Source organism: Oncorhynchus mykiss, chromosome 10, assembly GCF_013265735.2.
Source record: "Oncorhynchus mykiss isolate Arlee chromosome 10, USDA_OmykA_1.1, whole genome shotgun sequence".
Taxonomy (NCBI): domain Eukaryota; kingdom Metazoa; phylum Chordata; class Actinopteri; order Salmoniformes; family Salmonidae; genus Oncorhynchus; species Oncorhynchus mykiss.
The window spans coordinates 46,013,674-46,026,891 of record NC_048574.1 but is presented as its reverse complement, the minus strand read 5'-3'; the positions used below and the strand labels follow the sequence as shown (position 1 = coordinate 46,026,891).

Below are 13,218 nucleotides of genomic sequence, written 5' to 3'. Positions count from 1 at the left end.
TTAATATATATGGTACCATAAGCACTGCCATAGAACTGCTGACATTGCAGGAATCATTCACAGCATGTTACACCAGTAATTGGAAATATCATGGCAATTGTACTTTTAATATTCATCCTATATTACCTGCAGTGGCTCATCTGGCTGTGATGGTGACCTGGGTTTGTACCATGTGTCTGCTCTGGAAGCCTGAGAATGTCCTGTGTGTTCCTGACTCTCTGGGTTGTTAAGAAGGAGGGCTCCATTTCACATCAGAACCTGGTCCTGCTCCAGTCCAGCCCTCCCAGAAGTTAGAGGTCAGTCTGGTTCTGCTGTCGTAGTAGGTTCATTGGTTCTGGTGAAGGTCCACGTGAGGGAGAAGTTCTGGAGGTTATGTGGAGTAATGCAGGGGATGGACAGCACTTAGCCTGCCACTCCAATACATTCCTCTGAAATAGAGACACATTCACCCAAAGTGTCACAGGCTGGTTTTGTCCAACCTTTGGAGTCTTAATATTGTTATGGTGGATAAATGGGTGAAGGATCAGAATACCTGTCTGCTTTATGGAGGTGCTCCACACCTGGGCCTTGTCTGCAAAGATGACCAAACAGAAGTAGGGGTAGTCAGAGACATTACCCAGGATCCTCACTCTGCTCTCCAATGTGTACAGACCTTTGGAGTCAAGGGTTTTGATGGTGTTTTTGTTCTGTAGTGTTTTTGGGGCAGATCATGGTTCTGTGGTCCATGCCACCTGAGAGGCAGGATAGATGTTCTGAGATTAAGAAAAAAGGGTTCTCTGTTGAATTTTCTAAAATAAAAAGTGTTTCTACAAGCATGATAAAACAAAGCACTACTTACTTCAGACATGTTTCACACAGTAACAGCAGCAACTAACCTTCCACCTTAATAACATCCACAACATCCTGGTTACCCATAATGGTACTGGTGTAACATATATGTTACATATGGAACTGGTGTAAAATAGGTCATTTCAGCTGGCTGTTTGGAGGGTTTATGGAGCAGAGAGCAGGTTCTAAAACAAGGTACACATAGACCACCTTTCAAACGTTTGGGGTCACTTAGAAATATCCTTGTTTTCCATGCAAACATACATGAAAAAAGTTGCAAAATCAATAGGAAATATAGTCAAGACGTTGACAAGGTTATAAATAATGATTTTTAATTGAAATAACAATTGTGTCCTTCAAACTTTTCTTTTGTCATAGAATCCTCCATTTGCAGCAATTACAGCCTATTCTAGTTGTCAGTTTGTTGAGGTAATCTGAAGAGATTTCACCCCAAGCTTCCTGAAGCACCTCCCACAAGTTGGATTGGTTTGATGGGCGCTTCTTACGTATCATACGGTCAAGCTGCTCCCACAACAGCTCAATAGGGTTGAGATCCGGTGACTGTGCTGGCCACTCCATTCTAGACACAATACCAGCTGACTGCTTCTTCCCTAAATAGTTATTGCATAGTTTGGAGCTGTGCTTTTGGTCATTGTCCTGTTGTAGGAAGAAATTGGCTCCAAATAAGCGCTGTACACAGGGTATGTCATGGCATTGCAAAATGGAGTGATAGTCTTCCTTCTTCAAGATACATTTTACCCTGTACAAATGTCCCACTTTACCACCACCAAAGCCCCCCCCCCCCCCCCCAGACCACCACATTGCCTCCACCATGCTTGACAGAGGTCGTCAAGCACTCCTCCAGCATCATAAAAAAAAATCTGCGTCTCACGAATGTTCTTCTTTGTGATCCGAACACCTCAAACTTAGATTAACCTGTCCAGTGTCTGTTTTCTTTTGCCCATCTTAATCTTTTTCTTTTTATTGGCCAGTCTGAGATATCGTTTTTTCTTTGCAACTCTGCCTAGAAGGCCAGCATCCCGGAGTCGCCTCTTCACTGTTGACGTTGAGACTGGTGTTTTGCGGGTACTACACAAAAAGAAATGTCCCTTTTTCAAAGGTAATTCTTAAAAATCCAAATAACTTCACAGATCTTCATTGTAAAGTGTTTAAACACAGTTTCCCATGCTTGTTCAATGAACCATAAACAATGAATTAACATGCACCTGTGGAACGGTTGTTGAGACACTAACAGCTTACAGACGGTAGGCAATTAAGGTCACAGTTATGAAAACTAAGGCCTTTCTACTGACATTGAAAACTTTGAAAACACCAAAAGAAAGATGCCCAGTGTCCCTGCTCATCTGCGTGAACGTGCCTTAGGCATGCTGCAAGGAGGCATGAGGACTGCAAATGTGGCCAGGGCAATAAATTACAATGCCCGTACTGTGAGACGCCGAAGACAGGGAGACAGGACGGACAGCTTATCATCCTCGCAGTGGCAGACCACGTGTAACAACACCTGCACAGGATTGGTACATCCGAACATCACACCTGCGGGACAGGTACAGGATGGCAACAACAACTGCCCGAGTTACACCAGGAATGCACAATCCCTCCATCAGTGCTCAGACAGGCTGATAGAGGCTGGACTGAGGGCTTGTAGGCCTGTTAGGCAGATCCTCACCAGACATAACCAGCAACAACGTTGCCTATGGGCACAAACCCACCATCGCTGGACCAGACAGGACTGGCAAAAAGGGCTCTTCACTGACGAGTCGCGGTTTTGTCTCACCAGGGGTGATGGTCAGATTCGCGTTTATCGTCGAAGGAATGAGCGTCCCACCGAGGCCTGTATGTACTCTGGAGCGGGATCGATTTGGAGGTGGAGGGTCCATCATGGCCTGGGGCGGTGTGTCACAGCATCATCAGACTGAGCTTGTTGTCATTGCAGGCAATCTCAACGCTGTGCATTACAAGGAAGACATCCTCCTCCCTCATGTGTTACCCTTCCTGCAAGCTCATCCTGACATGACCCTCCAGCATGACAATGCCACCAGCTATACTGCTCGTTCTGTGCATGATTTCCTGCAAGACAGGAATGTCAGTGTTCTGTCATGGCCAGCGAAGAGCCCGGACCTCAATCCCATTGAGCACGTCTGGGACCTGTTGGATCAGAGGATGAAGGCTAGGGCCATTCCCCCCAGAAATTTCCAGGAACTTGCAGGTGCCTTGGTGGAAGAGTGTGGTAACATCTCACAGCAAGAACTGGCAAATCTGGTGCAGTCCATGAGGAGGAGATGCACTGCAGCAATTAATACAGCTGGTGGCCACACCAGATACTGACTGATACTTTTGATTTTGACATCCCCCTTTGTTCAGGGACACATTGTTCAATTTCTGTTCGTCACATGTCTGTGGAACTTGTTAAGTTTATGATGAAAATAAACGCAGTTGGCAGTGAGAGAACGTTTCTTTTTTTGTTTATTTAATGAAGCTGCCAGTTGAGGACTTGAGAGGTGTCTGTTTCTCAAACTAGACACTCTATTGTACTTGTCCTCTTGCTCAGTTGTGCACCGGGGCCTCACACCCCTCTTTCTATTCTGGTTAAAGCCAGTTTGCGCTGTTCTGTGAAGGTAGTAGTACACAGCGTTGTACGAGATCTTCAGTTTCTTGGCAATTTCTCGCATGGAATAGCCTTCATCTCTCAGAACAAGAATAGACTGATGAGCTTCAGAAGAGTTTTTTGTTGTTGGCCATTTTGAGCCTGTAATCGAACCCACAAATGCTGATGCTCCAGATACTCAACTAGTCTAAAGAAGGCCAGTTTTATTGCCTCTTTAATCAGCACAACAGTTTTCAGCTGTGCTAACATAATTGCAAAAGGGTTTTATAATGATCAATTAGCCTTTTAAAATTATAAACTTGGATTAGCTAACACAACTTTCCATTGGAACACAGGAGTGATGGTTGCTGATAATGGGCCTCTGTATGCCTATGTAGATATTCCATTAAAAAATCTGCCGTTTCCAGCTACATTAGTCAGTTATAACATTAACCATGTCTACACTGCATTTCTGATCAATTTTATGATATTTTAATGAACAAAAAATGTGTTTTTCTTTCAAAAACAAGGGAATTTCTAAGTGACCCCAAACTTTTGAACAGTAGTGTTAGATATTCCATTAAATATCTGCTGTTTCCAACTACAATAGTAATTTACCACTTTAACAATGTCTATACTGCATTTCTGATCAATTTTATGTTTTTTTAATGGGCAAAATAATTGCCATTTCTTTCAAAAACAAGAACATTTCTAAGTGACCCGAAACTTTTGAACGGTAGTGTATATACCCTCATCTGAAACATCTACACTCCTGAGTAGGACTGATTTATTTACATGAAAAGGCTGGTCTTTAAACAAAGATGCATTTCCACTGAAATGTTCAGTCTGAAATTGTAACTAGTCAATGTCATCGTAGTAGCTATGGACGGGTGTTTGCTGTCTGTACCAATGAATCACCTTGTCTTCATTTTGTTTGAAGCTACATGGCAGCACACAGTCCTCAGAGTAGAGACAGGTCACCAGAGAGACAAGACATGGCCTTTTTTTAAATAATGCCTACATATTCTTTAATAGAAGTGTAGATTCCAGAGGGTAATGTTATATAATTGCAATCAAACATTTCTGATAATCAACATTTTTAGTATTCTTACCTGTAGTGACATTTTCAGCCAGTTGCATGGTAAATAACAAGATTACCCTGTTATTCCATTACAAGTATACTTCTACTCACACATCTAGGTGTACACTCTTAGAAAAGAAAGGTGCTATCTAGAACCTAAATGGGTTCTTCGGCTGTTCCCATAGAAGAACCCTTTGAATAATTATTTTTGCTTCCAGGTAGAACCCTTTAGGGTTCCAAGTTAAAACCCTTTTGGTTCCATGTAGAACCCTTTCGACAGAGGGTTCTACATGGAACCCAAAAATAGGGTTCTACCAGGAACCAAAAAGTGTTCTCCTATGGGGACAGCTGAAGAACCCTTTTGGAACCGTTTTATCTAAGAGGGAATAACTGTACAACATTTTCACAATCTTAAATATCAAAATATGCCTGCAACACGCATTTTGTCCTATATAGAATTCCACAGTTGTGTGGTCATGTTGTTAAAACGAAAGTTCAAATTTAGGACGAAAATGTTACGCTCCATTACGAACAGCATGGCAATGTCTATTTCTGTCTCGGTAGCCTGCTGAAGCTAGCTAGATACCTTAGAAGGGTAAGAAGAAGGTATCTCAGAGTTGACAACTGTTCAGACACTCACAGATGACTGCTACAATGAATACTTAATTCAAAACTTTAATGTAAATTATGAAGACGGTACAGTTATTCAGTTGTTTAGAACACAGATGTGCTCCACTGTAGAACAGTACTCTCCAATGATATAATTTCCCCCCTTGAGCAAAACATGTGGGTTGTTGTCCATGGGCACATTTTCTAACTGTCAGTCAAGCTACAAATGCATGGTTGATTGATGATGTCAGGTCTGTGATTAGGAACAGTATGACTGTCATCTGGTACGTCTTGTCAGTCAGAGCTATGTATGGCCGTTGTTTTGTCCTGCTGTCAGCTGGCAGTTATCCATTGGCAAATCATCAGATGTTTTAACTGTGAGGGAGAAATGGAAAGGCCAATTAGTAAGGCAGGGCAATAGGTATTAGCCAATGAAAAAATAACTCTAAAGCCAGCAGTATTTCCTTTCAGTGTACTTCAACCAAACATGAATAAATAAGAACTTTAGTATAACAGATAAATTCATTCAAATGATAGAAAAGTTTAAGTTTTATGAATGTTGTTAAGGCTAAAGGTATCTGGGCTGAAGGCTACACAAGTCACTTTTGTTTTGGCCTTGCAGAATGGGATAAAATCAGATACACTAGATGGCCATAAGTATGTGGACACCTGCTCATCGGACATCTCATTCCAAAATCATGGGCATTAATATGGAGTTGGTCCCCCATTTGCTGCCATGATAGCCTCCACTGTTCTGGGAAGGCTTTCCCCTAGATGTTGGAACATTGCTCCGGGGACTTGCTTCCATTCAGCCACAAGAGCATTAGTGAGGTCAGGCGATTAGGCCTGACTCGGAGTCGGCTTTACAATTCATCCCAAATGTGTTCGATGGAGTTGAAGTCAGGGTTCTGTGCAGGCCAGTCAAGTTCTTCCACATCGATCTCGACAAACCATTTCTGTATGGACCTCGCATAGTGCACGGGGGCATTGTGATGAGGAAACAGGAAATAGCCTTCTCCAAACTATTGCCACAAAGTTGGAAACACAAAATCGTCTAGCATGTCATTCATTATATGCTGTAGCATTAATATTTTCCCTTCACTGGAACTAAGGCCCAAACCATGAAAACAGCCACTGCCCATTATTCCTCCTCCACCAAACTTTACAGTTGCCACTATGCATTGGGGCAGGTTGCATTCTCCTGGCATCTGCCAAACCAAGTTTTGTCCGTAGGACTGCCAGATGGTGAAGCGTGATTCATTACTCCAGAGAACACATTTTCACTGCTCCAGAGTCCAATGGCGGCAAGCTATACACCACTCCTGACGAACAGTTATTTCCAGAGGCAGTTTGGAACTCCGTAGTGAATGTTGCAACCGAGGAGAGATGATTTTTATGCACTACACACTTCCGCACTTGGCGGTCCCATTCTGTGAGCATGTGTGGCCTACCACTTCGCGGCTGAACCGTTGTTGCACCTAGGTGTTTCCACTTCACAATAACAGCACTTACAGTTGACCGGGGCAGTTCTAGCAGGGCAGAAATTTGACAAACTGACTTGTTGGAAATGTGGCATCCTATTTAGGTGCCACGTTGAAAGTCACTGAGCTCTTCAGTATGGGCCATTCCACTGCCAATATTTGTCTATGGAGATTGCATGGATTTGTGCTTGATTTTATAAACACCTGTCAGCAACGGTTGTGGCTGAAATAGCCGAATCCACTCATTTGAAGGGGTGTCCACATACTTTTGTATATATAGTGTAAGATTTCTGGATTGGATTATAATAGGACAAAGGCCATATAATGACGAGTCCTGACAACTACTAAAATAGACCTACACTTACTAGTTTTCATTGGCTGCATCTCTGTGTCCTCCAGAGTGGTCCTATCAGCCTTCCCTTGGTTGGCTAGGGAGTTCATAAATCATATGAGTCATTACTTCCTTCATTGCCATGTGAGTATGAGTACAGAATGCATGGTGTTCAGAAGTGATTCATTTACTCTCAGGTATTCCATCACATTAGTTATAGTAGATTGAACAATAGGATAGCAGACATCTCTTTGATACGCTGATATACTCCCACTGCAGGCCCGGGTCAAGACCTGTTTTTATACTTACCTCTTTGTTTTCTATACAGTAGTATAGCTGTTGTTACTAGTGCAACCACTGCAACTATTACAGCAATAACCCACATCGTGGAGTGACTTTCCCCTGTACGCCCAACCTGGTCTTCAGCATTTGGCATATTGTCTAGACGTTTGGACAATGTAAATGTGTTAAAAATGCAGCATTATGGAAAGATGTGAACACTTAGCATCAATAACCTTGCATGCATAATAAGCACATAGGGTGTAAATCATTTAAAGGTATAATTGTGTACCTGTCAACGACCGCCGTGATGTTGACCTGATGGCGACCTGGGTTTGAACCATGTGTCTGCTCTGGAAGCCTGAGAATGTACAGGTGTAGGTTCCAGTGTGTTCCTGACTCTCTGGGTTGTGAAGAAGGAGGGATCCATCTCCCATCAAAACTCGGTCCTGCTCCAGTTCAACCCGGCCCTCCCAAAGGTTGGAGGTCCGTCTGGTTTGGCTGACATAGCTAAGGATGACCTTGGAGTTATCATTGGTTCTAGTGAAGGTCCAGGTGAGGAAAAAGTTCTGGAAGTTCTGTGGAGCCATGCAAGGGATGGACAGCTCTCGCCCTGCCTCTCCAATCAACTCTGTTGATGAAATAAGTTTATGAATTGTGAGCCAGGGAAAGCATGTTATTTGTGGCTCAGTTGGTAGAGCATGGCACTTTCAACACCAGGTTTGTGGGTTTTGAATCCCACGGGGGACCAGTACAAAAAAATACAAAAATTAATGCACTGACTTATGTAAGCTGCTCTCGATAAGAGTGTCTGCTAAATGTAAACGTGAAAGGTATATATCACTGTCCCTTAGCAGACTTCCCGCTGTAGTCACTCTCTTAAACACTAGAGGGCGGTGTTACCATAGAGATCCTATTAAATTACTAGAGGGGTTTCATAAACCCTCAAAGTTCCAGAACGGTGGAAATATGGCAGCCATATTGGTCAGGGCGAAATGCAAACCACTCTAATTGGAATGAATGGCAATAGAAGCATATAATCCAGATTTGACTCAAAACACACCTGCAGGAAAATTAAAGTAAGACATGGGATATATCAGAAATGGTGTAATAGAATTATTGTCAACATAAAATATTGTCAAATAATTGTAAATACAGTTTATACAGGTTTGTCTGTATAAATAGCCTCTAAAATATACAGTACCAATCAAATGTTTGGACACACCTACTCATTCAAGGGTTTTTCTTTATTTTTTAAACTATTTTCTACATTGTAGGTCATCAAAACTATTAAACAAATCAAAATAATTTTGCACGCCCAATTTTTCAGTTTTTGATTTGTTAAAAAAGTTTGAAATATCCAATAAATGTCGTTCCAATTCATGATTGTGTCCCACTTGTTTTTGATTCTTCACAAAAAAATACAGTTTTATATCTTCATGTTTGAAGCCTGAAATGTGGCAAAAGGTCGCAAAGTTCAAGGGGGCCGAATACTTTCGCAAGGCACTGTAGCCCTTACACAGCCTGGAGGTGTGTTTTGGGTCATTGTCCTGTTGAAAAACAAATTATAGTCTTATTTAGCTCAAACCAGATGGGATGGCATATCGCTGCAGAATGCTGTGGTAGCCATGCTGGTTAAATAAATCACAGACAGTGTCACCAGCAAAGCAACCCACACCATCGCACCTCCTCCTCCATGCTTCACAGTGGGAACCACAAATGCGGAAATCATCCGTTCACCTACTTTGCATCTCACAAAGACACGGCAGTTGGAATTAAAAGGCTCAAATTTGGACTCATCATACCAAAGGAAAATTTCCATCGGTTTAAATGTCCACTGCTCGTGTTTCTTGGCCCAAGCAAGTCTCTTCTTATTTTTGGTATCCTTTAGTAGTGGTTTCTTTGCAGGATTTCGACCACGAAGGCCTGATTCACACAGTCTCTTCTGAACAGTTGAAGTTGAGATGTTGAGACATTTGAACTCTGTAAAGCATTATGTGGGTTGCAATCTGAGGTGCAGTTAACTCGAATAAACTTATCCTCTGCAGCAGCGGTAACTCTGGGTCTTCCTTTCCTGTGGCGGTCCTCATGAGAGCCAGTTTCATCATAGTGCTTGATGGTTTTTGCGACTGCAAGTGGAAGAAACTTTCAAAGTTATTGACATTTTCCAGATTGACTGACCTTCATGTCTTAAAGTAATGATGGACTGTCATTTCCCTTTGCTTATGACTATCTCTTTGCTTAAGGCTATCTTCTGTATACCACCCATACCTTGTCACAACACAACTGATTGCCTCAAAAGAATTTAGAAGGAAAGAATGCAAAGAGTGTGCAAAGCTGTCATTGTCACACCCTGATCTGTTTCACCTGTCTCGTGCTTGCCTCCACCCCCTCCAGGTGTCACCCATTTCCCCCATTATCCCCTGTGCACTTATACCTGTGTTTTCTGTTTGTCTGTTGCCAGTTCGTCTTGTCAAGCCTACTGGCATTTTTCCTGTACTCCTGTTTTTCTCTCTTGTCCTTGTTTTCTAGCTTTCCCAGTTTTGACCATTCTGCCTGCCCCGACCCTGAGCCTGCCTGCTATTCCGTACCCTGTGACACTACCCTGGATTTGTTGAACACTTTTTTTGCTTACTACATGATTCCATATGTGTTATTTCATAGTTTTGATGACTTCTCTATTATTCTACAATGTAGAAAATAGTAAAAATAAGGAAAAACGAATGAGTAGGTGTGTCCAAACTTTGGACTGGTACTGTATGTAAACAGATCAGAAATGTCTCAAATGTTTTTCTTGGAAAGCTGTGAGTACTATTATGATCCATTTACAACTTGTCTAAGTCCGTTTGCCATGTTTCTGTCGATATTATGGAGCTAATTTTGAATATTTTTCGGCGTTTTCTTGACTGCAATTTTCCGGGCGATTTCTCAACCGAACGTGAAGAACAAACCGGAGCTATTTCGCCTACAAAAAATAATATTTTTGGAAAAAATGAACATTGGCTATCTAACTGGAAGTCTCGTGAGTGAAAACATCCGAAGCTCATCAAAGGTAAACGATTTAATTTGATTTCTTTTCTGATTTCCGTGACCAAGTTACCTGCTGCTAGCTGGACAAAATGCTATGCTAGGCTATCGATAAACTTACACAAATGCTTGTCTAGCTTTGGCTGTGAAGCATATTTTGAAAATCTGAGATGACAGGGTGATTAACAAAAGGCTAAGCTGTGTCTCAATACATTTCACTTGTGATTTTCATGAATAGGAATATTTTCTAGGAATATTTATGTCCGTTGCGTTATGCTAATTAGTGTCAGTCGATGATTACGCTCCCGGACCCGGGATGGGGAGTTACTATTAACTACCTCTCTCAAAGAGTGCGGTGTATAAAGTCAGAACATCTGCTGTCTTAGCCATTTCCTGTCACCAAGGGTGTACCCCAGGGCTTAATCCTAGGCCTTACGCTCTTCTCAATTTACATCAACAACATAGCTCAGGCAGTAGGAAGCTCTCGCATCCATTTATATGCAGATGATACAATCTTATACTCAGCTAGCCCCTCCCCAGATTTTCTGTTAAACGCTCGACAACAAAGTTTTCTTAGTGTCCAACAAGCTTTATCTACCCTTAACCTTGTTCTGAACACCTCCAAAACAAAGGACATTGTGGTTTGGTAAGAAGAATGTCCCTCTCCCCACTGGTGTGATTACTCCCTCTGAGGGTTTAGAGCTTGAGGTAGTCACCTCATACAAGTACTTGAGAGTATGGCTAGACGGTGCACTGTCCTTCTCTCAGCACATATCAAAGCTGCAGGCTAAAGTTAAATCTAGACTTGGCTTCCTCTATCGTAATCGCTCCTCTTTCACCCCAGCTGCCAAACTAACCCTGATTCAAATGACTAGATGTTAGATGTTCTTACCATTCGGCTAGATGTTCTTTACCATTCGGCCATCAGATTTGCCACCAATGCCACTTATAGGACACATCACCGCACTCTATACTCCTCTGAAAACTGGTCATCTCTGCATGCCCGTCGCTAGACCCACTGGTTGATGCTTATTTATAAAACCCTCTTAGGCCTCACTCCCCCATTTGAGATATCTACTGCAGCCATCATCCTTCACATAAAACACCCGTTCTGCCAGTCACATTCTGTTAAAGGTCCCCAAAGCACAAACATCCTTGGGTCGCTCGTCTTTTCAGTTCACAGCAGCTCTTAATTCAAAGACTCAATCAGACTCAATCATGGACACTCACACTGACAAATCAAATTTTATTTGTTACACAAACATGGTTAGAAGATGTTAATGCGAGTGTAGCGAAATGCTTGTGCTTCTGGTTCCGACAGTGCAAGTGACTAGTGATCTATTTGTTAAAGAGGCCAGTGTTTGGGTCTCCATGTTGGCAGCAGCCTTTCTGAGTTTGTGATTGCTGTTTACCAGTCTGATGGCCTTGAAATAGAGACTGAAGAACAGCTTCTCAGTCCCCGCTTTGATGCACCTGTACTGACCTCGCCTTCTGGATGGTAGTGGTGTGAACAGGCAGTGGCTCGGGTGGTTGTTGTCTTTGATCTTCTTTTGCCTTCCTGTGACACCAGGTGCTATAGGTAATTTCCCCAGGGATGCGTTGTGCAGACCGCAGCACCCTCTGGAGAGCCTTGCAGTTGAGGGCAGAGCAGTTGCCATACCAGGCTGTGATACAGCCCGACATGATGCTCTCGATTGTGGATCTGTAAAAGTTAGTCAGGGTTTTGGGTGACAAGCCAAATTTCTTCAGCCTCTTGAGGTTGTAGAGATGCTGTTGCACCTTCTTCACCACACTGTCTGTGTTGGTGGACTATTTCAGTTTGTCATTGATGTGTACACCGAGGAACTTAAAACTTTCCACTTTCTTCACTGCTGTCCCTTCGAAGTGGATAGGGGGTGCTCCCTCTGCTCTTTCCTGAAGTCCACGATCATCTTTGTTTTGTTGACATTTAGTGAGAGGTTGTTTTCCTGACACCACACTCCGAGTGCCCTCACCTCCTCCCTGTAGGCTGTCTCGTCGTTGTTGGTAATTAAGCCCACTACTGTTGTGTCGTCTGCAAACTTGATGATTGAGTTGGAGGCGTGTATGGCCACACAGTCATGGGTGAACAGGGAGTACAGGAGGGGGCTGAGCACGCACCCTGAGCACGCACCCTCCACCTCGCTGTTGAGGGCCAGCGAGGTGGAGATGTTGTTTCCTACCTTCACTTCCTGGGGGCGGTCCATCAGAAAGTCCAGGACCCAATTGCACAGGGTGGGGTTGAGGCCCAGGGCCTCCAGCTTGATGATGAGCTTGGAGTGTACTATGGTGTTGAATGCTGAGCTGAAGTCAATGAATGGAATTCTTACATAGGTATTCCTCTTCTCCAGATGGGATAGGGCAGTGTGCAGTATGATGGCGATTGCATCGTCTGTGGACCTGTTAGGGCGGTATGCAAACTGAAGAGGGTCTAAGGTGGCCGGTGTCGTGTCTTTACTATCATTAAATGTGAAGACTGTTATTTTATCAAATCAGTTCTCTATTTGTAACTATTATTACCTGATTAAAACAATCATGTAATCTTTAATCAACTAGGAAGTCGGGGGAAAACGGGAAAATGCTATAGTCTCTATTTCCCGAATCGACTCTTCAGATATTTTCATAGCTTATCTAGTCTTCTATTAATGATTATTAATCTTTACCTTCCGTCAGTCTCATTCGAAACGTCAAAAGTCTATGAATTATGTAAATTATGAATCAGAGATATACAAATTGGCTTGGGTATTTATTTACTAACTAACTAATCATAGAAATAAATGAAAATACACAATTAGTTCATACATTGGTTGCTACATAATACAAAGAAAAGGTCTCTAGCGGACGAAACCGATATGACGGCTTGGTAGACAAAGAAAAGGGGTGTGGCAGTTCAAGAGCGTGAAACTCATAGAGGATTACTACACTCATATAAATTGCTAATACTTTACATGAACGACCG

The 13,218-nt window shown here is 42.7% G+C and overlaps 1 protein-coding gene and 1 pseudogene across 3 annotated transcripts in view; both read right to left on the bottom strand.

Moving 5' to 3' along the window:
- On the bottom strand, positions 1-847 carry LOC110533125 (annotated as a pseudogene).
- Positions 848-5,145: 4,298 nt separating this feature from the next.
- Positions 5,146-13,218, bottom strand: part of LOC110534061 (butyrophilin-like protein 2) — a 13,542-nt gene continuing 5,469 nt past the window's right edge. For 2 of the 3 annotated variants that reach the window (XM_036990469.1, XM_021618709.2), the window contains exons 4-7: positions 7,507-7,845; positions 7,245-7,376; positions 6,970-7,032; positions 5,172-5,498 (exon numbers count right to left, since the gene is read on the bottom strand). In XM_036990469.1, coding sequence (XP_036846364.1) covers positions 5,428-5,498; positions 6,970-7,032; positions 7,245-7,376; positions 7,507-7,845 — 605 coding nt within the window. In that variant the 3' untranslated portion in view covers positions 5,172-5,427. Of the gene's footprint in view, positions 5,499-6,969; positions 7,033-7,244; positions 7,377-7,506; positions 7,846-13,218 lie in introns of all 3 variants that reach the window. The other variant, XM_036990468.1, reaches the window with a different exon arrangement.